Genomic DNA, 27,060 nt, shown 5'->3' on the forward strand with positions numbered 1-27,060 from the left:
GTTAAATGCTTCTGCTTTATACTGTAAGTTCTATGATATAGTTCTTACACTTATCTTTTTGTTTTGTTTTGTTTTTGACTGTTTAATTGCATATGAAACTACTAATATTTTAGTATTTGTTTTACAAGAACTTAGAAAATTTCAGTTCAAAAATGATTACAAAGCATATTTATTTTCAGTGTCTGATCTACGAATGAATCAGGTTCTGGGGCACACGTGGTCTTGTAAGACTATCGTCATCAAAAGTGGTCCTGAAGCAAGTTAATGAAAGGACATTAAAGCTAATACATGTCTTGCACTTATCTTTATTATTATTATTTTAGTTTAAGGCCTTCATTTTCCACTAAAGAGTTGCATGAAGTAAAACACCGCACCTGTTTTTCTCACTACTAATCCCACTATTCCTAGAACACAGGAGATGATCAAAAGTTACATGTTGAGTGAAAGGCTGCCCCACTTGTCTACTTACTAGCTGTGTGAGCTGGGGCATGTCACTGTGCTTCTTTATCTGTATGGGAGATGACACCTGCCTTCCTACCCCATGGGGTTGTTTTGGATTTTCAAAGAGGGTAACATTGTCTGATCATCTTTAACAGTAGGTTCTTGGCTTCTCAGTGTGTCCTTTCTTCATGATTTTAAATGCCAAGAACCACCTTCTCCCAAGGCTTTTTGTCCCCTGCCTGGCGTCCTCCAGATGTTCCCTGTTGAAATGAATTAAATCCAGTCACAGTTCACTTCAGACTCACCAGCTGCCAGCCACTGTGCTTTGCTTTTCCCTTCTCCTCTCCTTTTCAGTATATATTAGCTCTCGTTTGCCCAACAACCCTGCAAGGTTGTATTGTTATTTTGGTTTTATTGCTGAGGAAGCTGGGACATAAAGAGGTGAAGTCCCCTGTGCACGGTAGCAGCTCTTCTTTGACCCTGGGTGGCGTGACTGCAGGCCTGGAAGCGCTGCCCTGGGCCAGGTCGTTGGGCCCAGCCGCGTGCTCTGGGAAGCGGTGCACACCCTGCGGAACAGAGGGGAGCGGGCAGAGGCTGGCGCGGCCCGAGCTGCTGTCCGATCTCAGAGCCCCCGGCGTGACGTGTGAGCACAGGACAACCTTTTCTCCCACAACGCTGATCCTTATCCTTCCTTTCATCTTTCTTTTTTCAGCTTTTGGAACTGACATTTATTTTTAGAAACCACTATAGAGAAATTCACCTCAAGCCCTGCATTTCTTCTTTTTGCAACATACATTTTTATTGACGTGATAAATTATTTTGTTCCCCTCATGCTTTAGCCTCTGCCAACAACTAAAAAGGGGGGAAAGACCTGTCCCCTATAGATGGGAAGTTTTCCCCTTTTCTGAGTATGAGGAGTTACAGCTCTGGGGTGCTTATGCATTAGTGTCTATAGGGAAGACAGCAGGAGGATGCAGCCAGGCCAGCCAGGGGCAGCCTTTAGGAACGGTGTTGGCTGTCTCTCTGAGGTGGGAAGAACTGGTTGTGTAGCAGACAGACCTAGTATACATCTCTGCTCCGTAACTAAACATGCGACCCAGGGCAAGGGAGTTGACACCAGTTACTTTATCCACAAAATGAAGATAATAATAAATGCTAGGATTGTTGGAATTATTGAAATATATTGTATGAAGCAGTTAGCATAGTGCCCAGCAGTACATAATAAACACTCAGGTAGTGTTTATGTTTATAGTGGTGGTATTATTATTGGTGGTGGAGGCTAGTAATTTTCGGTCAATTCATTGGTCAAGAGAGTCCCTAAGCATAAGATTCCCAGTAGTAATACTTGGGAATTATACATCTTCCATACCTTTATAAGAGGAGAGGTTACTAAAAGAAGGATCTAAGAGGAAGTATCAGAAAACTTTCAACATACAAATCCCATTTTCAAGTAGTTTGTATATCTGGGGCTTTGGGGAGTTTAACTGGAAAGATTTCCTGCTTTGGCTACTGGTGTGATGGGGAATCAGCCCAGGGATCATTGGTGGGATTATTCGAGAACACTCTTGAGAGGCAGAGAAAGGGTCAGGCTACCGCTCTGTCTTCCTGGCTTGGCTACACCACTCAACATAGTCAGTGTGATAACCAACTATGGAGCCCCAATAAAATCAAGCTGCCATGCCAGAGCCTCCAACAGTGATCCCCACAAAGCGCTGCAGGAGCTGCGAGCTCCCTCCAATGTCCGCCTTTAAGGGCTACATCACTGCTTTCTGCACAGCTTACAGCGTTCAGATAGACCTAGCCAGATGAGTGCAGGAGAGTCCTGAATGGGGACTCTGTGATTAATTCAGTTTATATGGCAGGGGATTTAACATTGAGGGGAAGGCCTGAGGAGTTTGGTTAATCGTAAGGAGAAGGTCCTTGACACAGGTGATGTCAAGTGAGCATGAGTCGTGAACACAGAGTTCCCACCTCCCTGCCCACTTACCTATGATCACATACGGTACATCATATTGTAGATATTCATGTACATATTTGAGTCCCCAGTGGATTCTGAATTCCTTGGGAGAAAGGACTCAGAAAGGACTGTTTTTGTCTCTGTCTTCCCAATGCCAAGTTCAGCGCAAGGTGCCAGGAGACACTCAGTGTATGCCAGAGAGGGAGAAGAGGCAGTAAAGGAGGGAGGAGAGGCCTCTCTCAAAGGCAGGTAAGGGTGAATAAATGATCCTTTCGGTTCCATTCATACTCTCCAATTACGAGGATGCGGAAGACCCCTGGCCAGCACTCCAGAGCTGCCTCGCTAAGGCCTCGCGTGCTCTCTGCCTGCCTGTGTCCATCCCTCACAGGCCTGTGCCGTCAGGTCAGCTCCCCAGTGTCACCCCTGATTCTCGTACTGACTTCTCTTATGCTTCCTCACTTCAAAAGAACCAGAAAGATAATTCCAAAAGAAATTGCCTAACTTTGTATACTTTCTATGATTTTAGAAGCTTTTCCATGCCAGAATCTCACCTAGTTCTAATAACAAAGATGTGACTTCTTTTAGCACTATACCTTCTGAGGCTTAATGCTGTAGTAACTTTCAGAAGAATAAGACCGCCTCCATCTCTGGGACCTCAGTACCTCTACCAGGAATTGTGTTCACTCTTGGCTTATAGCGGAAGGGAAAGTGTATACTAACCAATTGGCCCTCAGGAATTTACCAAATAAGTGTCAGTCCTGTTCAGTCTCTGAAGAAGATACAATTGTTTAGAAGACAGGTGTGGTTACGTGTCAGGGCATTGGCGAAATGTGGCTGCTGGAAAGGAATTTGGCTGTTGGAGGGAATAAGGAGGGTGTCATGCCAGCTTAACAGAGATAACCAGAGCGTCTTAGAGAAAGGGTGCGTGTGTGTGTGTGTGTGTGTGTGTGTGTGTGTGTGTGTATGTATGTGTCCCTTAAGAAAGAATTAAAAACCTATTATAAAGGAAAACTGGATATCAGACATAGAATTTTCCCAGAATGATGGCTGTCAGTGTGGAAGCAGGTTGGCTTGAATCCATTAACCCCCAGGCTGAAATGACAGTGTTTCACAACTAGCACAGAACAAAGATAAGAGGTATGTTGGAAGGCTGTCACTGTAGAAGAGCTGTAGTCAGCAGAAACAGCATGGAATTAGTTCTTCCTTTATAGGTAGGATGTATAGTTTACGCTGGGAGGGAGAATCTTCTTGTGCGGTGATTCTCAACGTGGCTGAGCATCAGATGGCTTGGGAGGGCATTTAGCCTGGACCCCACCTTGGACTGACTGAAGCAGAATTTTCTCTAGTGGCTAAGAATAGATTTGCTGCACTAGAAAAGTAAGTCTGATGGTGAATTTTTCAAAGCTGATGAAATTAACTTTATAAATAGTTTATATACCTTTTCACCAAGTGATTCTGGTTCTACAAGTCTATTCTAAGAATATAGACAGTAATTTGGACAAAGATTTATGGAGAAAAATATACAATAGTATTATACATGATGGGGAAAATTGGAAAGACCTACATATCTCACAGTAGGCGCATGCTTAAATTAATTGTGGAATATCCATAATGTTGCATATATTCAGTAAAATGGAGTTTTCAAAGGATAATTAATAAGATCCTCTTAATTACAAGTGATAAATAGCAAGGTACAAAATTATGTATGTATATGCCAAAGGGAAAATATATTATTTCACTTATGAGGTGCTTACAAATAGCCAAATTCTTAGAGACAGAGAGTAGAATGTGGTTACCAGGGACGGGGGCATGGGGGGATGGAGAGTTATGGTTTAATGGATACGGAGTTTCAGTTTGGGATGATGAACAGCTTCTGGAAAGGAGGGTGGTGATGGTTGTACAGCACTGTGAATATACGTAAGGCCACTAGAATGTGTACTTGAAAGTGGTTAAAAGGCAAGTTTTATGTTTTGCCTGTTTTACCACAATAGAAAGAGCCCTCCCCTCCTATGGGATGTGCCATGGGATGAGTGAGGAACACGGTGGGAACTGCAGTGTGAGCGCTTCACAACAGCAGCCTTGCCTGATTCTTCAGAGAGAGGTCAGTTGTGTGCTCATGTGAAAGAAAATAAAGGTTGTAGCTATGAGGGAAAATATTTAATCTGTACAGGAAGCCCAAATTTTTTTTAAAAAATGCATAGAAGCGTAGAGAGAAAATCCACATGGTAACAGGATTTACTTCTAGGTGGTGGAAATATGGGTTGTTTTAAATCTTCTGTCTTAAAAAAAAAAAAAGTCTATGATTTCCCCCAAAGGAATATATAGTAGAAGCTCAGAACAAAAAGTTATTTTTAAGAAAAAGAATTTTAAAATGTTTTTCTATCTTTGTTAATTTCTACATGAAGGTTGATAGCAAATCATTATGACTTATATTCAACGAACAGTCCAGAATTTTATCCATGCGAACATGGTGCATCCCTTTGAAAGCAGTCCCCACGAGTCCCCTCTAAAGGGCTACCACTACAGAGAGAAATCTTCAGACTGTGGGGAGTATTGGAAACTTGGGGACAGTCACAAATCATCTAGGGCCGTGCCTTGTAAACAGGTGGGTGGTGACATGAATATGTCCCCTTCCTTTGTGAGGGATGGTTTTCCTCATAGGCCCTTTGAACGAGGATTAGATGGTCGGGGAAACCCTCCATTTTTATATTCCACCGTTAAATGAAAGGGTTTTTTCCTCACTTTGTGAGGCAGGATCTGCCATCACCCAAACTAGCCGTTCCTTATCAGTCAGGGTCGTTAGTGTCGAGCAACAAAAACTGTAACTCAGGAATTCCTTGGCGGCCCAGGGGATAGGACTCGGCGCTTTCACTGCCGGGGACCCGGGTTCGATCCCTGTTGGGGAACTAAGATCCCGCAAGCCTTGTGACGTGGCCAAAACAAAACAAAACAAAAAACTGACTGTAACTGATTTAGGCACTACAGGAACTTAGTGGAAAGTTATATGGATGCCCGCAGAATCTCCAGGAATGCAGAAAAACAAAGTCAAAAAACAGGTGAGAATGAGGGAGGCTGCTCGGCTGGAACGTGAGTAGGACCAGGCCACTCCCCTTTTGGTCCACCTGGACCAGGGTTCTGCCATCGGCACGTGGGAGCTGCCACTGCTGCTGCCGGCCTCTGAGAGCATTCTCCCCTCCACTGTTTCTCTGCATCTCTGGTCACAGGTTCTACATCTACTGGCAGGATGTAGCTAATTGGCCGGGCCCCGCTCCATACCTGCTGCTGGGCAAGGGAGTATCTGGCATCTTTCAGCACTTGTAATGGCAGGTGAGCTCTGCCTTCCGCTGAGACTCTGAAGGGGAGAAGGGGGTTCAGATGCTGGGAAGCCAGATGACAGATAGCCAGTATGATTAGCACATGGCTTTCAGTCAGTCTTGTTAATCTCTGCCCGAGTCCAGTAATGAGCAGGTGATTATCCCTTACAATGCCAGCAGCTGCTGGCTTCAGTTTGCTCTCGGTCACTTAAGCATTTTCTGCATGGGGGACTGTAAGAGGTTCCAAACTATATGCTGATTAAGTACTGGGAATTCACATACCGTGTCTTCATCTGGTGCAGCGGGACTGATAGATGGGGCAGCCTGCCCTGTGGTTTATACTTGATGGGAGTAGAGGTGGGAACTGGGAGAGGGAGGAAGGCAGGCAGCGTGCAAGGACAGCTGCTCCTTCTAGAGGTCCCTTTCAAAGGGCCTAGAGGCAGTTCAAGAACACAGTGACTTCAGAATTCAAATAATCAGACTAGCAGTTGGGCTTTCCTCTTTGTTGGGAGAGCAAGTACAGGAGCTTGGCCCTGACTTTGGCAGGAATGAGATATGACACCGTCCTCTTGCCTGGGATTATGACTCATCGCAGTCCTTTAATCACAGCCCTTTAATCATAGGCAGAAGTCCACTCCTGACTGTGATGACTATTTCTGTCTTTAATTTTTACATCATCTATGTAGTACTCTAGCTACAGGCTTACTGGCAGCTCCAGACACCTGTGTCCCTGTGGAGAGGGCTCTGGCAGATTTCAGGGGAGTTCACACATCCCTGGAGGCAGTACAGCAAAGGGTAAACAGGTATTTCTGTCAGGCGAAGGCAGACTTCTTCTGAGGGTCTAGACAGCAACTGAGAAAAACGCATTAGTCAAGGTTTTTAATGCATATACTTTTCCAGCAAAGTGTTACTTGCTCCAGTAACACACTAAGAACAGCATCAGGAAAGGTCTCTTTAACATTTTACATCCTTTGGTAGAATAGATCTCAAATTCTATAATGCTTTAAAAAACCATCCAGGTCACATAGAGCTGTGGGCAGTGTGGGCTGGAATCTTCATTTTTAAAGTGTGTCCCCAGCAGTTGGGACCGCACTTTGAGAAGCTCTGCTCTATTGTCTGATTCCTCATGCACAGCCAGGAAGATGTGAGCCGCTGAAGGCCTTTAAGAGAGAGGCAGACCCTTCAAGCCATTGCTTTCCGTAAACTGAATCCCCTCATCTTCAGACATTTTATTTATTTTATTTCATTTTTTTCAGACCTCTCATTTTTTTTTTTTTTTTTAGACCTCTCATTTTTAACAGAAACTTTTTTTTTCCTCCATGAAGTCCTACTCAGAAACCCAACGTGTATAAATCAAAAATTCTGTTCTGAAGTGATCATGGTGGCCAAAGTTCATGTACTCCACGTGGATTCCAGCCCTTGCAGGGAGCCCTGAGGCTCCAGCTGTGGGGCTCAGTGTGACAGGCTTCCAGGTATGGACACGACACCCTCTGTCTGTCCCTAGCTTGGGGAGCTGGACACTGTTGGCTCCTCTAGTGTCTCACACAGGTGGTCAGTAAATAGATATCAGATTAGTGACTGTGACAGTTCTGGGGACACCCAGCAGCTTCTATGCTGGAGGGGTCAGGGAAACGTAAATATCAGACTTTTCAACTTCTTTTCATCAGCCCACATGCTCCTAATCCCGTTTCTGTCTAAATGCTTTATATGCCATGTAGACATAGAAAATTTCTGGCAGACTCAAGAATTGAGACAGCTGATGAATTGAAACCACTTCTCTATGGAGGAAAATAGATGTTACAGAAATTAACTCTTGTGTTTTACTATGAGCTGCCTTAGGTCCATTTGGGAAGTAGCTGGGGTGTAAATAATGAGTAATACTCACTAAATGAAGTTATATGCAAATCCAGGTACATCCACTTCCAGCTAAAGGACCTGGCAAAGGGTGAGAAATTGGGCATCACGACCGACAATAATGCCGCCTGGTGGTGGAGGGGGAAGGGAGATTCTCAGAAAAATTTTATGTTCTTATGTGTTTGGTTGGTTATTTTTCTTTATTCTTCTCCTATGAATAAAGAGAAAAAGTTCTGAAGCCAAGAAATTGAGAAAGCAAACCGAAGTGTCTTCCCTAGATTTTGACGGGAAAGCGTGTGAAGTGACTGTGGCTGATCCGGAGCACAGCTGGGTGGAGGCTGAGCTGGAGGAGGCTCTTGGAGGTCACTGTGCCTGGATGCCGAGCTGGAGGGGCTCTTGGAGGTCACTGTGCCTGGAGGCTGAGCTGGAGGAGGCTCTTGGAGGTCACTGTGCCTGGAGGCTGAGCTGGAGGGGCTCTTGGAGGTCACTGCCTGGAGGCTGAGCTGGAGGAGGCTCTTGGAGGTCACTGTGCCTGGAGGCTGAGCTGGAAAAGGCTCTTGGAGGTCACTGTGCCTGGAGGCTGAGCTGGAGGGGCTCTTGGAGGTCACTGCCTGGAGGCTGAGCTGGAGGAGGCTCTTGGAGGTCACTGTGCCTGGAGGCTGAGCTGGAGGGGCTCTTGGAGGTCACTGTGCCTGGAGGCTGAGCTGGAAAAGGCTCTTGGAGGTCACTGTGCCTGGAGGCTGAGCTGGAGGGGGCTCTTGGAGGTCACTGCCTGGAGGCTGAGCTGGAGGAGGCTCTTGGAGGTCACTGTGCCTGAAGGCTGAGCTGGAGGAGGCTCTTGGAGGTCACTGTGCCTGGAGGCTGAGCTGGAGGAGGCTCTTGGAGGTCACTGTGCCTGGAGGCTGAGCTGGAGGAGGCTCTTGGAGGTCACTGTGCCTGGAGGCTGAGCTGGAAAAGACTCTTGGAGGTCACTGTGCCTGGAGGCTGAGCTGGAGGGGGCTCTTGGAGGTCACTGTGCCTGGAGGCTGAGCTGGAAAAGGCTCTTGGAGGTCACTGTGCCTGGAGGCTGAGCTGGAGGGGCTCTTGGAGGTCACTGCCTGGAGGCTGAGCTGGAGGAGGCTCTTGGAGGTCACTGTGCCTGGAGGCTGAGCTGGAAAAGACTCTTGGAGGTCACTGTGCCTGGAGGCTGAGCTGGAGGGGGCTCTTGGAGGTCACTGTGCCTGGAGGCTGAGCTGGAAAAGGCTCTTGGAGGTCACTGTGCCTGGAGGCTGAGCTGGAAAAGGCTCTTGGAGGTCACTGTGCCTGGAGGCTGAGCTGGAGGGGCTCTTGGAGGTCACTGCCTGGAGGCTGAGCTGGAGGAGGCTCTTGGAGGTCACTGTGCCTGGAGGCTGAGCTGGAGGGGCTCTTGGAGGTCACTGCCTGGAGGCTGAGCTGGAGGGGGCTCTTGGAGGTCACTGCCTGGAGGCTGAGCTGGAGGGGCTCTTGGAGGTCACTGTGCCTGGAGGCTGAGCTGGAGGGGGCTCTTGGAGGTCACTGTGCCTGGAGGCTGAGCTGGAGGAGGCTCTTGGAGGTCACTGTGCCTGGAGGCTGAGCTGGAGGGGGCTCTTGGAGGTCACGGTGCCTGGAGGCTGAGCTGGAGGGGCTCTTGGAGGTCACTGTTCCTGGAGGCTGAGATGGAAGAGGCTCTTGGAGGTCACTGTGCCTGGAGGGGCTCTTGGAGGTCACTCCCTGGAGGCTGAGCTGGAGGAGGCTCTTGGAGGTCACTGTGCCTGGAGGCTGAGCTGGAGGGGCTCTTGGAGGTCACTGTGCCTGGAGGCTGAGCTGGAGGGGGCTCTTGGAGGTCACTGTGCCTGGAGGCTGAGCTGGAGGGGGCTCTTGGAGGTCACTGTGCCTGGAGGCTGAGCTGGAGGGGGCTCTTGGAGGTCACTGTGCCTGGAGGCTGAGCTGGAGGGGCTCTTGGAGGTCACTGTTCCTGGAGGCTGAGATGGAAGAGGCTCTTGGAGGTCACTGTGCCTGGAGGGGCTCTTGGAGGTCACTGCCTGGAGGCTGAGCTGGAGGAGGCTCTTGGAGGTCACTGTGCCTGGAGGCTGAGCTGGAGGGGCTCTTGGAGGTCACTGTGCCTGGAGGCTGAGCTGGAGGGGGCTCTTGGAGGTCACTGTGCCTGGAGGCTGAGCTGGAGGAGGCTCTTGGAGGTCACTGTGTCTGAAGGCTGAGCTGGAGGAGGCTCTTGGAGGTCACTGTGCCTGGAGGCTGAGCTGGAGGAGGCTCTTGGAGTTCACTGTGCCTGGAGGCTGAGCTGGAGGGGCTCTTGGAGGTCACTGTGCCTGGAGGCTGAGCTAGAGGAGGCTCTTGGAGGTCACTGTGCCTGGAGGCTGAGCTGGAGGAGGCTCTTGGAGGTCACTGTGCCTGGAGGCTGAGCTGGAGGAGGCTCTTGGAGGTCACTGTGCCTGGAGGCTGAGCTGGAGGAGGCTCTTGGAGGTCACTGTGCCTGGAGGCTGAGCTGGAGGGGCTCTTGGAGGTCACTGTGCCTGGAGGCTGAGCTGGAGGGGGCTCTTGGAGGTCACTGTGCCTGGAGGCTGAGCTGGAGGGGCTCTTGGAGGTCACTGTGCCAAATTAAGATTTGCTGTGAGTAAAGCGCTCATTGACAGTAAGCAAGACGTCAAACTGTATCTTAGACATTTAGTTCCAAAGAAGTTTTCAAAAAGAAATTGTTCCTCACTTGGTAAAGTTGCATACATTTAGTTTACTAATAAGGATGTAAGTTTATGATAAATTCCTCAAGTATACTTTATACTTTCCTCAGGCCACATTTCTATGGCCATTGCCACACCTTGGTGTTATGGTACGCAGAATTGCAGGTCAGGATTGGTTTGGGGTAGTTATTTTAAAGGCTAGTAAACCTCTGTTGAAGGTCAAATCTGTGAAACTAATGGCATAAGTCTTCTGCTTGGAGGTGGCTTGTGGTGGGTGAGTAGATGGGGACTGTGGCCTGGTAATGCCTGAGGCCTTGACTTGCCTCTGTTGGGATTGAGGAAGGGCCCAATAGAAAACGTCTCATCCTGCCTGAGGACAAGCAATTTAGAGAGAGAAAGAAGTCAGAGTTTGAAAACTTAACATATCTCCTTTGTCATAAAGCAGATGCTGGAGAGTGTGGCTTACATCTGTGGGCAAAGAATTTTCCTGATACTGGACCTGAGAATTAGGCCTCCTAGAAAGGTAGTACAGGGCACCGCCAGATCCTCTCTGTGAAAGGAGCAGAGCAGAAAGCAAGTTCTCTGCCGGCAGAGGGGATCCAAAGAGAAACGGAAGGTGAGGGGTATCCTTGCTTGGCTTACAGACCCTGGCTATCTCAGCACATTTTTTATAGCGCTCCTAGGCCAAAGGAAATACCTAACAGTTCCATCTACTAGTTTGGTCTAAACAACTTAATAGTAGTAATAAGCTCGGTGTCTGACAAGTGTCCCTGTGTTTCCCCTGAAAATATCCCTATTTCAGAACCCCAGTGAGTTCGCTGTGGTGCCCCAAGGCACTGTAGTGCATAGTTTGGAAAATGCAGTCTCCTTCAGAAAACTCAACAATAAAATTGTCACTCCTTATTCTCTTGGAGAATGAGTTTGTTTTCTATAACTATTTCTGTTCTGTAGATAAGTTCATTTGTACCCCTTTTTAAGTTTCCACATATAAGTGATATCACATGATACTTGTCTTTCTCTGTCTGACTTATTTCACTCAGTATGACAATCTCTAGGTCCATCCATGTTGCTGCAAATGTCATTATTTTGTTCTTTTTAATAGCTGAGTAATAGTCCATTGTATATATGTACCACATCTTCTTTATCCATTCCTCTGTTGGTGGACATTTAGGTTGCTTCCATGTCTTGGCTATTGTAAATAGTGCTGCAGTGAACACTGGGGTGCATGTCTCTTTTTGAATTATGGTTTTCTCCAGATATACGCCCAGGAGTGGGATTGCTGGATCATATGGTAGCTCTATTTTTAGTTTTTTAAGGAACCTCCATACTGTTCTCCATAGTGGCTGTACCACCAACAGTGTGAGAGGGTTCCCTTTTCTCCACACCCTCTCCAGCATTTATTATTTATAGACATTTTGATGATGGCCATTCTGACTACTGTGAGGTGATACCTCATTGTAGTTTTGATTTGCATTTCACTAAGAAATACTGATGTTGAGCATCTTTTCATGTGCTTTATAGCCAGCCATATGTCTTTTTTTTTTGATTAATTTTTATTGGAGTATGGTTGCTTTACAATGTTGTGTTAGCCTCCACTGCACAACAAAATGAATCACCCATATACATACAGATATCCCCTCCCTTTTGGACTTCCCTCCCATTTAGGTTACCACAGTGCATTAGGTTTCTGTGCTATACAGTATGTTCCCATCAGTTGTCTATGTTATACATAGTATCATTAATGTATATGTGTGTCAATCCCAGTCTCCCAATTCATCCCACCCCACTGCTTTCCCCCTTGGTATCCATACATTTGTTCTCTACGTCTGTGTCCTATTTCTGCTTTGCAAATAAGGTTATCTATACCATTTTTCTAGATTGCACATATATGCATTATTATACGATATTTGTTTTTCTCTTTCTGACTTACTTCACTCTGTATGACAGTCTCTAGATCCATCCACGTCTCAACAAATGACTCAATTTCGTTCCTTTTTATGGCTGAGTAATATTCCATTGTATATATATACCACATCTTCTTTATCCATGCGTCTGTCGATGGGCATTTAGGTTGCTTCCATGACCTGGCTATTGTAAATAGTGCTGCTATGAATATTGGGGTGCATGTGTTTTTTTGAATTATGGTTTTCTCAGGGTATATGCCCAGTATTGGGACTGTTGGGTCATATGGTAGTTCTATTTTTAGTTTCCTTTTTTTTAAACATCTTTATTGGAATATAATTGCTTTACAATGGTGTGTTACTTTCTGCTTTATAACAAAGTGAATCAGCTATACATATACATATATCTCCATATCTCCTCCCTGTTGCATCTCCCTCCTACCCTCCCTATCCCACCCCTCTAGGTGGTCACAAAGCACGGAGCTGATCTCCCTGTGCTATGTGGCTGCTTCCCACTAGCTAGCTATCTTACATTTGGTAGTGTATATATGTCCATGCCACTCTCTGACTTCGTCCCAGCTTACCCTTCCCCCTCCCCATGTCCTCAAGTCCATTCTCTATGTCTGTGTCTTTATTCCTGTCCTGCCCCTAGGTTCTTCAGAACCACTTTTTTTTTTTAGATTCCATATATATGTGTTAGCATATGGTATTTGTTTTTCTCTTTCTGACTTCACTCTGTATAACAGACTTTAGGTCCATCCACCTCACTAGAAATAACTCAATTTCGTTTCTTTTTACAGCTGAGTAATATTCCATTATAAATATGTGCCACATCTTCCTTATCCATTCATCTGTTGATGGACACTTAGGTTTCTTCCGTGTCCTGGCTATTGTAAATAGAGCTGCAGTGAACATTGTGGTACATGACTCTTTTTGAATTATGGTTTTCTTAGGGTATATGTCCAGTAGTGGGATTGCTGGGTCGTATGGTAGTTCTATTTTTAGTTTTTTAAGGAACCTCCATACTGTTCTCCATAGTGGCTGTATCAATTTACATTCCCACCAACAGTGTATGAGGGTTCCCTTTTCTCCACACCCTCTCCAGCATTTGTTTATAGATTTTTTTGATGATGGCCATTCTGACTGGTGTAAGGTGATACCTCATTGTAGTTTTGATTTGCCTTTCTCTAACAATTAGTGATGTTGAGCATCTTTTCATGTGTTTGTTGGCCGTCTGTAATGTCTTCTTTGGAGAAATGTCTATTTAGGTCTTCTGCCCATTTTTTGATTGGGTTGTTTGTTTTTTTTGCTCCAAGAACTGTTGGTATATTTTGGATATTAATCTTTTGTTGGTTGCTTCGTTTGCAAATATTTTCTCCCATTCTGAGGGTTGTCTTTTTGTTTTGTTTATGGTTTCCTTTGCTGTGCAAAAGCTTTAAAGTTTCATTAGGCCCCATTTGTTTATTTTTGTTTTTATTTTCATTACTCTAGGAGGTGGATTCAAAAAGATCTTGCTGCGATTTATGTCAAAGAGTGTTCTGCCTATGTTTTCCTCTAAGAGTTTTATAGTATCCGGCCTTACATTTAGATCTTTAATACATTTTGAGTTTGCTTTTGTGTATGGTGTCAGGGAGTGTTCTAATTTCATTTGTTTACATGTAGCTGTTCAGTTTTCCCAGCCCCACTTATCGAAGAGACTGTCTTTTCTCCACTGTATATTCTTGCCTCCTTTGTCATAGAATAGGTGACCATAGGTGTGTGGCGTTATCTCTTAACTTTCTGTCCTGTTCCATTGTTTTATATTTCTGTTTTTGTGCCAGTACCATACTGTCTTGATTGCTGTAGCTTTGTAGTGTAGTCTGAAGTCAGGGAGCCTGATTCCGTCAGCTCCATTTTTCTTTCTCAAGATGGCTTTTGCTATTCGTGGTCTTTTGTGTTTCCATACAAATTGTAAAAATTTTTTTGTAATTCTGTGAAAAATGCCATTGGAAATTTGATAGGGATTGTGTTGAATCTGTAGATTGCTTTGGCGGGGGGGGGGATAAATTGGGAGACGGGGATTGACATATACACACTACTATATATAAAATATAGTAGTAGATAACTAATAAGGACCTACTCTATAGCACAGGGAACTCTACTCAATACTCAGTAATGGCCTATATGGGAAAAGAATCTAAAAAAGAGTGGGTATATGTATATGTGTAACTGATTCACTTTGTTGTACACCTGAAACTAATACAACATTGTAAATCAAGTATCCTCCAATGAAAATAAAAAAAAAAAAGTGAATGAATGAGGGAGTGGGAAAAAAAAAGAAAAGCCAGGAGTATTACCTTAATGGAGCTTCCTCCACATGGAATAAAACTTCAGGAGAAGGAAGAAACTTACTCTTGTTCTCTCCTTGCCACCATCACCAAACCATCTGGGTTTTAGCTCAGAGTTATCCCTGAGCTGACGTAGCTTCCTATCCTAGGAGACAGCGTCTATTTAGAAGCTACACCTTCTAGTCTTCTTAGTACCATGTACATCTTTGGAAGGGAAGGGAAATGAAAAGTGAGATGATAACTCCAGGGGCATATTTAGAATACAATTCTTCATCCTACCCTTTCAATTCTGTGTAGCCTGAGATCAAATATTATGAAGGCCAAGAAGAAACTTATTTTCATTTGACTAAGATGCAGGCTGTCAACTCTGCAGAGCCTCTGAGCACACACTTTTTTTTCTTTGCCCATAGCTTTAAATGGAGGCATAGTCTGCAGTGAGAAAGATGAACCTCTCAGGTATACTCTGAATCCAACAGTAAAAGGCCCACTCCTTTATGATGCAAAATTTTTGTTAATAATGAAAAGTAATACATGGTGGATTTATAATCATAAACAACTGAATATTTCCTGTGTGTGCCTCTCATTTAAACCACAGAACCCTGTCCAGTCTGTATTTAAAGCTTGACTGGTCAAGTGTGCATTTCAATCAGTCAGATTGGCCTCATCAGTAAAATACCAGGATTAGCAAAACATGAATTGCTAAATGTGCAAAAAAATTATCAAAGTCGTCATGTATTTAATTCCTTTGTATTCAAATTTTATTGTGTCATTCTCAATACATACAAACTTAAGTTTGCAAAATGTATCCCTCCCCCTCTAAAAAGCACCTTCCCAGGATGAGCTAGTGGGAAGTTTGTTCTGACTTGCTGCCCGAGGAGGAGGCAGCGCTGAGTGGAAGAAGTGAGGTGAGAAGACTGCTTGTGGCACTGCCAGGATCACCTGCGGAATGAGGTGGACTACTCAGTGGATGGGAGGTGCAGGCAGAACCAGGCCTGTAGGGGAAGGTCCAGGGGTCTTCAGAAGAGGCCTGCTGAGCAGGACCCAGGCCTTACAGCTTCCCCTGCCGCACTCTGGAGGCTCCTGCATTTTTTTCCCTTGCTGCTTTGTCCGGGCCTGCCAGCTCTGATGACAGTCTGCTTCTCTCCTGTCCCCAGGTCCAGCTGGGTGTCCTCAGTTCTTCATCTCTTACACCGCTTCACTTCTCCAGAGATCCTGACAACTGAAAGGAGCCTCCTTGGAGGCTCAGTTTCCTTGTCAGTAAAATGGGGGTAATTAATAGTCTCTGCCTACCTCATGGAACGATTGTGAGGATCAGACGAGATGTATGTTAAAGCATTCCAATAACTGCAAAATGCTGTATAAATGTCAGGTGTTATAAATCATTAGCCAGTCTATTTCTCAGCTAAAGCAGTTTCTATGCACATTTTACTTACCCTCTGAACAATTCTTTGTCAAATAGCAAATGTAAATGCTGTTTTTTCCTTCTTGGATTATGGTGGTTCCTTTGTAACTTTATGATGTAGGCTGAATCTTTAAGTACTCCTTTGGCTTATAGCTCTTCCCCTGAACACCCATGCAAGATCATAATCCATAAAACACAGAGGCAATAACTCCTTTTAATTGCCAGGAGTTCATCATTTGCTACGTTCTAAATGCAGTCACTTAGACATTTGCCTTGAAAAGCCTAACTCTATTTATTATGCAGAGCCGAGACTGTGTGAGGCTAGGCCCTCCTGCCGAGGGAGAAGTCGTTCAAGTCAAGTGGCCTGATGGCAAACTCTACGGGGCAAAATATCTCGGATCAAATGTTGCCCACATGTACCAGGTGAGTGCCGCCCTGGGTGTGATGCTTGCTGAGACGGACAGGAGAAGCCAGAGGGCAGACAGTACAGCCAGTGTACTGCTGACCAAGAAGCCACGTGAATTTGGAACACCTCTTGTTTTATAAAAAAGGCAAAAATTCAATGTTTGATGACCTAGATATTAGACTTTTATTACCGAGTTCGATACTGGGAAACTCTAGTAACGTTTGATGAATGGGTTAATTGTTAAGGAATATAGTTAGGTCAAAAAGATTCCCAGCTGGATGGTGGGCTGCTTTCTTGTGTTTCTGCTATACGGGGAGAGACTAATTGGCGGGATTATCTAACTGTAAGCCAAATCAGTGATGGCTGTTCATCATCCAGCAGCCCCTGAATGGGTGGCTTTTCCCTGAGAGACATCATCCCCGTCGGGCGTTTCAGCAAACCTAAACCAATGGTGCATCAGCACAGATGTGGCCATTTGTGCACCCGAGCGTAAAGGAGTGCTTATTTAATGAAAAGTGCAGTTATCATTTTGGCATTCTGTTACTGAACAACTCTACATATTATTAAAGAATATATATACAATTTAAAAATGAATTGTATCCCTATTAGAAATGAGGATGAGTTAAGCTCTAATAAGGAAAACAACATGGATGGTGCATGTGCATTTATTTATATTCCTTCAGAAAGACTTTAAAAAGGAACAAATTTATTAGAACCAATAAATTATAGTACTTAGTAACACGATGGCAGAAATCAACATTCTAAAGCTAAGCAGTAGTGTAAAAACAGGAAGACTGAAGTAAAAGGAGAAAAAGCAAGAAGGTTCAGGCCTGTGAAGTTAAAAACAGCTTGAGAATGATAAGACCTCCAGTTTCCTCAGAGAAACTGTTCAAAGACTGATAAAGGGCTAGGGCTTAAATGGAACAGTACATTAAAAGACACTGCACTAAAAACTGGAGCACAATGTAATTAAAAATGTTCAAAGAAGTTTGGAAAACTTAGGGGAGAACATTTTTTTAAGGTGTAGAAAAAGCAAACGGGGTGGGGAGGAGAGGATGTACATAACCAGTGTTTGTGTGTGTGTGTGTGTGTGTGTGTGTGTGTGTGTGTGTGAGAGAGAGAGAGAGAGAGGCCGTTTCCCCTTTGTATTGGTGACAAAGTGTTAAGTTGCAGATTAAGGTCATTTACAGCAGGGTAAGTGCTGGAGCATTTTTGTATCAGAATGTCCAAAATTAGGCAAAAATCACAAGACAGGCTGGTAATACTGGAGACTCCTAGAAAAGAAGTGTTTACTACATCATTCAAAAGAAAATAATTACATTTAATTAAACAATAAATGCAAAAGTGAAGCATCTTACATGTAGCAAAGCTATTAGCTACATGAAAAGTATCATAATGAAGACATGTTGAAATTCAGGCTAATTAGTAATCAGTGTGCTAACTTCAGTTGAATTTATGATGGCCTATCAACATAGAACTGTGAGCATATTTACAGACTCAATGAAAAAGTTAAGACTAATATTAAAATTGTCTCTCGAGGAAGTAGTTTAAAATTCCTCATTAAACCAACTGGCCTTTTGAGATCATTTTGTGTTTTGTGTCTATTTATTCAGCCTCACCATTGAATAAGCAAAGATATTTATAAAAATGGAACTAAATACCTACTGCACAGTGCTAAGTATCCTAAGTATATGCATTTTGGGGGCCCTCACAGTAGCCCTGCAAGATAGATGTTTTTGACTCCTACTTTACAAAGGAGGGAAAAAAGGCTCAGTGAACTTGATAATTTGTTCAAGAGCATACAGCTGGTAAAGGGAAGGGCCAGAATTTACTCTTGGCTCTGTCCCAACTCGGGTGAACAACTATCCCAGCTTGCGAGGGACTGTCCTTGATTTTAGCACTGAAAGTCTTGCATCCTGGGAGACCCCTTCAGTCCTGGACAAACTGGGATGGTTGGTTACCATACCATACTCCCTCTTAGTTTTAAAATTGCCTTTTTCTCTTTTAGAATTTTCAAATGATCTAAAACAGAAGAAAGGTAGGCACAGGTAGTTCTAGCTATGCTATCAAACTGTATAAATTGCATGACACCTTGGCCTAATTAAATGTTACAGAAACCATTTTGCTGAAACAAGGCCAGGAAGAAAAGCCTTCCCATCTCAGCGTTCTGAGAAGTAGCAGGGACAGGTCTCCTGTGACCGAGACCTAATTCTGCCCCTTGTTTGAGCTTAGTCAAATGTGAGCAGTACATGGATAATAAATACGAAGTTTAATTATATATTTTATCTTTAGGATTTTTTAAACTTCAGCAGATTTTTTTTATTAACATAAATAGCACAGCTACATGGTTTAACTTATCTTTTAACTAGAATTGCAAGCATATACTTATTTCTTAAAAGTAAATAATTCAGACAGACAAGTTAGGGATTTCAAAAATACCATAAGTGGTTCAGAGTTAGAACATATTAGATATTCTACCCTGATTGCATCCCTTTTGTTGTTTTCTTCTGGAAGAGTTCATGTGGGATTGAGCCTAAACCAAGATCACTTTGAGTAGGGCATTTGATGAATTTCCCCCAGATGCTCTGTTTGTTATTCAGTGTCAGTTTTTCTCTAACAAAATATCCTAAAATATTGAAAAAACTGGATAATGAAATTACTTGCTGCCATTTGATTAGCTTGAAAAAAAAGTTTTAAACATTTTCATTTAGATGATAATGTATTTTCACAAGTTGAGGTGGCTGACACGTGAGGTTAAGGAGAACCTGAGATCTTCCTGGCCATTTGTTTGAATTTAACAAAAGTGAGTTTTGAAAGTTAAAGCTCCATAAGAACTTGAGAAATTATTTTATCTGGGAGGATTATTATACAAGAGTAAATATATCATCACTTCTTTCTCAAAGAGAAACAGTCCTCCCTCTTATGTTGTCAGAGCCTCTTAAAGAAACAATCAATCAGTATTTACAGGCCCCACCCATCTTAATGTTAAATTGGCCACAATCTCATGTTCTGAGAAATCATTTGAGCAGCAGTTACTTTTCTTTGTTTTTGCTTTCGGGGGATAAAGTTTTCATATCACATATTGCAAGACACTCATTTTCAAGAATTTTAGCCTGTTTGAAAACATACTTTGTTCTTAGTTTGATAAGGGAAAGAGCTTTTCTTCCTTCCTTGGCTGTTGGCTAGTTCACTTGTTTGTTCTGCTTGAATCCTTTTTTCTTTTTTATGTAGCTAATTGGAACCCTGAAGAAAATGGTGAGTGCTTGCTTCTTTTTTAAATAGATCATGCTCGATGTCTTATTTTTCATTAGGTTGAATTTGAAGATGGATCCCAGATAGCAATGAAGAGAGAGGACATCTACACTTTAGATGAAGAGTTACCCAAGAGAGTGAAAGCTCGTTTTGTAAGTGCTCAATAATCCCTCTGAGGGATCTGCCATGTGAATCTCTCCTCTCTCACTGTGTCCCAAGCCCAGCAGGAAACATACTTAGGCTTTTGGATTGATTTTGAAGAAAGCCAATGCAACTTTTCTCTTATTGAAATCTGTTTAATCCAAAGCTCAAATGTGGCCAGAAACAGGGAAACTGGTGCAAGTTCCTCATCTTTCTTTCTAATGAGGTCAAATGATGCTTCTTTGTGTTAACATCTATTGGCATACAGAAAGTTACTGAATATGTGTTCTATGCAAGCTAACTGGGAACATATAAAGATACCATCAAGACATTTACAATCTTGTTAGTGGAAGCAACGTTAAAAGAAAGCTTTCAGGAGGCGATTCAAGGGGACTCAGCATAGCGAACATCTAGTTTCCTATGGCCTTATCATATACAGTTCACCCTTTAACAGTGTGGGGGGTTGGAGTGCTGACCCTCCACACGGTCACATACAACTTATATAGTCAGTCCCTTCCTGCCCACGGTTTCACATCTATGGATTCAATCACTCGCAGATCGTGTAGTACCATCATGTTTATGATTGAAAAAAAATCCATGTATTAAGTGGATCCATATATAGTTCAAACCCATGTTGTTCAAGGTCAACTGTATTAACTTCTCTCTCAGAAGCTGATTAATGTTTGTGTCAATTTATAACTAAACTAAACTCTCACTTTTATAACAAAAGGAATAAACAAAGCCCAAATACTAGTTGTGGGAATACTAAAGCAGTTTTTTTTTACAAAAGAAAACGTTATTAGTTTCAAGCCCTGTACATACCATTAAAAGACAAATAAACATGGACAAATAATCAAAACTGAAGTTGTTAAAAAATATAATTCACAATAACCTAGTTTTCATTATTGTATCATAAAATATTTACTGGACCCTGAAATGAAGTCAGTTTTACTCATTTAGAATTGCATCTAGTGCATCTGTGAGATGATAAGTCCTAAACTAGGAAATTTGAATGAGGGGATTTTTCTGACTAAAATGAAAATTTTTTTCTGAATAAATGACATCCTTAGTTTTCATTGCATGCTAATGATATACTTTTATGCAGTGATAGAGTTACCCTAGATTACTTTGGAAGAACATGGGTTTCCTTAAATGTTCAGTTGTATATTCAGCTCCTCTCCTGTCAGATGGGATCCTGAGAACAGGGTAACCGCATCAGGTGTAAACTGACTTTTCCTCCTCAGCTGCATCCTTGAGGGGAAGGTCCTTCAAAGTGAAACAGTCAAGAGAAGAGTGATAGTAACAGCACTCTTGCCCACCCAGTGAGGACATGTGGCATGCAGGGGACCCACACACCTGAAAACAGATTGACCCCCAGATAATAAACAGCAGGGAAAGGGAAAAGAAAACATTCCTATAGTAAAGACATCTGTTAAACCTTAACAAAGACCTAAAAACCTGGATAATTGGTCAGTGTTCTAGGTCTTGAAATCTCCTGAGAAAAACTTGCCTTTTCAAGATGCTGGAGGTGACTGCCTCTCATTCTGTTTCCTGTCTTCCATGGATTCTCTGTCCCCTCCCATTCCCTCCCCCCTTTTTAAAAAAAAAAAAATCTCCTAAAGATTTAGAGGTTGGGAAATGGAGTAGGTAGCCCTCTGGAAGTCTCTCAGGTCTTTGATTTTCTAATCCATGTACGGTTAAACATCCTACCAGCTGGGTCTTATAGATTTCAAATACCATTTCTTAATCACATTAAAAGAAAGCTTTTTGCTTTCTGCTCTGATCACAATCTCTTTGTTCCACAGTAGATTTGGCTCCAGTACCAGTATGCTTTCCCATGTAGCTTTACTTGAGCACGAATTTTCTAAGGTCCATTTCTCAGAACAGTCACACCAAACTGAACTGCTTTTAAAAATTCTCATAGGAAATTTTTAAATTAAAAAATAGGTACTCTGAATCTAACCTGTTACGTTATGTTGAGCTTAGTAGAAAATTTCTTCAGAGACAAAATCCAGTTTGCTCACCGTCCCTAAATCCAGTTTGCCACCCCTGTTTTTACTGAATCAAAGACTTACGTGCTTCTGTTGTAGAAAACCAGCTTTTTCTTAAGGTTTGTATATAACCCTCTGGCCCTTGGCTAGTCTGTCCCTGACTGCTATTTTTTTTCCAGTTGGTGAAACAACTCTAATGGGAAAACTTATTGATGGAGGATACTTTATAATTAGAGAAATCTTTTGGTTTTTTTTAAGGCGGGGTGGGTTGCAGCCCCCACTGGGAGGCCTTCATGTTTTAATGACTTCTGCTCACCCAGACATATGCTGACTTGGGGAGAAATTTTTCTAAAGAGTCAGTGGCTGTGCTGGGTTCCTTTCCACTAACTTCAGAAACAGCCCCATTACCTTTTATGGTCTCACAGAATAAGCATAGCAATGGTGTATATAATTAACTGACGCTGCTGGTAAACTGGTTTTATTATTGTATTTGAGAGGCTTACTTCGGCTGTCCTCACACAGTGGCAACACTTTCATAGATGTTTTATTTTCTCCTTTAACTTTAGCACTTATAAAAGGGAAAGATTACTCAGAGGAAGTGCTTTGCCAAGAATGAATGAACCAAAACTGTTTTATCCTAACGGTAGAGGGTGCCCAGCCCATCCACAATCTCTTACTTTTCTTCCTGAGTGAAGCTAGGAGCATCTGGGGGAATCCATGGAGGGAGCCTATCACCCTGGATGACCATCTCACGAGCTAGCAGGGAACATGCCCAGCTTTGCACTTGGGTCCATTTTTAGTTTTCAAGCTTCTTTGTAATTGTTCCATTGTTTCTCTGTTCTTCATGATTGACCATGTGCTTTCAAGCCTTAAAAGCTGGACCCTGCCTGTGTCACTACCAGGGGAGGGGGCCTCCGTGACACAGTTGGTGTCATCTCAGTAAAAACCAGTTGGGAACACGTTTGAGGGGCAAAATAGGAAACTAGGAAGGAAGAATAGTACTTTAAAGTAAGCTTTACCTGGAGGGAGGAATCAAAATGGTGGAGGAATAGGACTTAGAGCTCACCTCCTCCCACAAATACATCAAAAACACATCTACAAGTGGAACAATTCACACAGACCATCTAGTGAACGCTGGCAGAAAACCTCAGATTTCTGTAAAGGCAGAAAAACCTCCACGTAAACCAGGTAGGACAAAAGAAAAGAGGAATTGGGATGGGACCTGTGCCCCAGGGAGGGAGCTATGAAGGAGGAAAGGTTCCCTTGCCCTGGGGAGTCCCCTCACTGGTGGGGAGATCAGCCTGGATGGAGGGGGAGCTTTGGAGAGCTCAGCAACCAGTTTGAGGAAGGCAAAACAGAGAGTGACCTACACAGACGGTTGGTAGTGCCGCCCTGAACTCCCCAGCCTGAGATGCTCATCTGCCAGAGCAGGCAGGGGCTGGGTGCTAAAGCCTGGGCTTTGGAGGTCAGACTCAGGGAAAGGACCAGTGCTGGCTGCACAGAGACAGCCTGAAGAGGCTGGAGCGTGGCAACTGAGGATGCACTCAGAAGAAGCCTGGGTCTGCCAGAGAGGCAAGGCACCATTGTTGGGGGATGCAGAGGAGAGGGGCAGGACTTGCCACAGGAGCTTCTTTCCCTGCGTGCACTCTCAGGCAACAGGACACCACCTATGTGAGTTCTGGGGGCAGGCATGAGCCACCGCTGTCATCGTGAGCTCCAGAGGTGGGCATGGGCTGCTGCGGCCACTGAGAGACCCATGAGCAGGTGCCAATCGCTGGCCCTGCCATCTTGCGGGCATGCAGGCCACTGCTGGGAGACCCACAAGTAGGCGCTGATCACTACCCCAGGGTACCAGGAGTGAGCACGGGTCACCACACCTGCCCACCCCATATCAAGGGGATAACAGCCAGCACACATTGAGGAAAGAGCAGGAAGTATCCAAACTAAAAGCAGCCCCTCGATTCCGACAACATGGCAGAGTAGAAGGACTGCAGCTCACTTCCTCTCACGAAAACACCAAAATCACAATTAACTGGTGAACAGCCATCAACAAAAAAGACTGGAACCTACCAAAAAAGATATTTTACATCCAAAGACAAAGAGGAAGCCACAACAAGATGGAGTGAGAGTTCTGAGCCTCACGTCATGCTCCCCAGCCTGAAGGTCTGGCATTGGGAGGAGGAGCCCCCAGAGCATTGAGCTTTGAAGGCCAGTGGGGCTTGAGTGCAGGAGTTCCACAAGACAGGGGGAAACAGAGACTTCACTCTTAGAGGGCACACACAACGTGCACTGGAACCCAGCACAAAGCAGTGACTCCATAGGAGCCTGGGCTAGACCTACCTGAGGGTCTTGGAGGGTCTCCTGGAGAGGAGGGTGTTGGCTGTGGCTCACTGTGGGGGCAAGGACTCTGGTGGTGGAGGCCCCAGGGAATACTGATCAGTGTGGGTTCTCTTGGAGGTTGCATTTTTTGGCACTGAGACCTGGCCCCACCCAATAGTCTGCAGGCTCCAGTGCTGGGACGCCTAGGGCAAAACCACCAGCAACGGGGGAACACAGCCCCACCCATCAGCAAACAGGCTGCCTAAACTTGTACTGACCTCACAACCACCTGTAAACACACCCCTTGACATGGCCCTGCCCACCAGAGGGACAAGACCCAGCTCCACCCACCAGTCCCTCCCACCAGGAATCCTGCACAAGCCCCTGGACCAAGCTCACCCACCAGGAGACAGACACAAGAAGGAAGAGGAACTACGATCATGCAGCCTGCAGAAAGGAGACCACAAACACAGAAAGTTAGACTAAATAAGACAGTTGAGAAATGTGTTCCAGAAGAAGGGACAAGATAAAAACCCAGAAGAGCAACTAAGTAAAGTGGAGATAGGCAAATATACATGAAAAAGAGTACAGAGTAATGATAGTAAAGATGATCCAAGATGTTGGAAAAAGAATGGAGGCACAGACTGAGAAGATACAAGAAATATTTAACAAAGACCTAGCAGATTTAAAGAACAGAGATGAACAATACAAAAACCAAAGTGAGAAATACACTAGAAGGAAACAATAGCAGAATAAATGAGGCAGAAGAACTAATAAGTGAGCTGGAAGAAAGAGTAGTGGAAATCACTGCAGCAGAACAGAATAAAGAAAAAAGAATGAAAAGAAAGGAGGACAGTCTCAGAAACCTCTGGGACAACATTAAATGCACCAACATTCACATTATAGGGGTCGCAGAAGCAGAAGAGAGAAAGGACCTGAGAAAATATTTGAAGAGAGAATAGCTGAAAACTTCCATAATATGAGAAAAGAAACAGTCACCCAAGTCCAAGGAAATGCAGACTCCCATACAGGATAAATCCAAGGAGGAACACACCAAGACATATAGTAATCAAACTGACAAAAATTAAAGACAATGAGAAAATATTAAAAGCAACAAATAAAATGCAAGGGAATCCCATAAGGTTATCAGTTGATTTCTCAGCAGAAACTCTGCAGGCCAGAAGGGAGTGGCATGATATATTTAAAGTGATGAAAGGAAAAAACCTACAACCAAGAATACTCTGCCCAGCAAAGCTCTCATTCAGATTCAATGAAGAAATCAAAAGCTTTACAGATAAGCAAAAGCTAAGAGAATTCAGCACCACAACCAGCTTTACAATAAATGCTAAAGGAACTTCTCTAGGCAGAAAAGAAAAGACCACAACTAGAAACAAGAACATTACGAATGGGAAAGCTCACTGGTAAAGGCAAACATGCAGTAAAGGTAGGAAATCATCTGCACACACACAAATATGATATCAAAATCAGCAATCATGAGCAGAGGATAGTACAAATGCAGGATATTGGAAATGCATTTGAAATTAAGAGACCAGCAACTTAAAACAGTCTTGTATATATAGAGACTGCTATATCAAAACCTCATGTGATCTGAAAACCAAAAATCTATGATAGATATGCACACAAAAAAGAAAAAAGCAACCCAAATACAACACTAAAGATAATCAGATCACATGAGAAGGGAACAAAAGAGGAAGGGAAGAAAAAAGACTTACAAAAACAAATCCCAAACAATTAACAAAATGGCAATAAGAACATACATATTGATAATTACCTTAAATGTAAATGAATTAAATGCTCCAACCAAAAGACATAGACTGGCTGAATGGATACAAAAACAAGACCTGCATATATGCTGTCTATAAGAGCCCACTTCAGATCTAGGGACACATACAGACTGAAAGTGAGGGGATGGAAAAAGATATTCCATGCAAATGGAAATTAAAAGAAACCTGGAGTAGCAATACACTCATATCAGACAAAATAAACTTTAAAATAAAGACTATTACAAGAGACAAAGAAGGACACTACATAATGATCAAGGGATCAATCCAAAAAGAAGATATAACATTGTAAAAATATATGCACTCAACATAGGAGCATGTCAATATATAAGGCAAATGCTAACAGCCATAAAAGGGGAAATTGACAGTAACACAATAACAGTGGGGGACTTTAACACCCCACTTACATCAATGGACAGATTATCCAGACAGAAAATCAATAAGGAAACACAGGCCTTAAATGACACATTAGACTATATGGACTTAATTGATATTTATAGGACATTCCACCTGAAAGCAGCAGAATACACATTCTTCTCAAATGCACATGGAACATTCTCCAGAATCACATGCTGGGTCACAAAGCAAGCCTCAGTAAATTTAAGAAAATTTAAATCATATCAAGCCTCTTTTCCGACCACAAGACTATGAGATTAGAAATCAATCACATGAAAAACACTGCAAAAACCACAAACACGTGGAGCCTAAATAATATGTTACTAAACAACCAGTGGATCACTGAAGAAATCAAAGAGGAAATCAAAAAATACCTAGAGACACATGATAACAAAGAGACAACAATCCAAAACCTATGGGATGCAGCAAAAGCAGTTCTAAGAGAGAAATTTATAGCAATACAGTCTTACCTCAGGAAACAAGAAAAATCTCAAACCTAACAACAACCTAACCTTACAGCTAAAGCACCTAGAGAAAGAAGGACAAACAAAACCCAAAGTTAGTAGAAGGAAAGAAATCATAAAGATCAGAGCAAAAATAAATGAAATAGAGATGAAGAAAACAACAACAAAAATCAATGAAACTAAAAGCTGGTTCTTTGAGACGATAAACAAAATTGATAAACCTTTAGCCAGACTCATCAAGAAAAAAAGGGAGAGGGCTCAAATCAATAAAATCAGAAATGAAAAAGGACAAGTTACAACTGACACCACAGAAATACAAAGGATCATAAGAGACTACTACAAACAAATATATGCCAATAAAATGGACAACCTAGAAGAAATGGACAAATTTTTAGAAAGG

General features: G+C 43.3%; 1 protein-coding gene across 8 annotated transcripts in view; it reads left to right on the forward strand.

Annotated features, from left to right (window-relative positions):
• KDM4C (lysine demethylase 4C) overlaps positions 1–27,060 on the forward strand; it is a 431,040-nt gene that overhangs the window by 392,535 nt on the left and 11,445 nt on the right. For all 8 annotated transcript variants that reach the window (XM_082470884.1, XM_082470885.1, XM_082470880.1 and 5 more), the window contains 2 exons: positions 16,193–16,312; positions 19,607–19,699. In XM_082470884.1, coding sequence (XP_082327010.1) covers positions 16,193–16,312; positions 19,607–19,699 — 213 coding nt within the window. The remainder of the gene's footprint in view (positions 1–16,192; positions 16,313–19,606; positions 19,700–27,060) is intronic.

This window comes from Balaenoptera physalus, assembly GCF_965194825.1.
Source record: "Balaenoptera physalus genome assembly, chromosome: 7".
Taxonomy (NCBI): domain Eukaryota; kingdom Metazoa; phylum Chordata; class Mammalia; order Artiodactyla; family Balaenopteridae; genus Balaenoptera; species Balaenoptera physalus.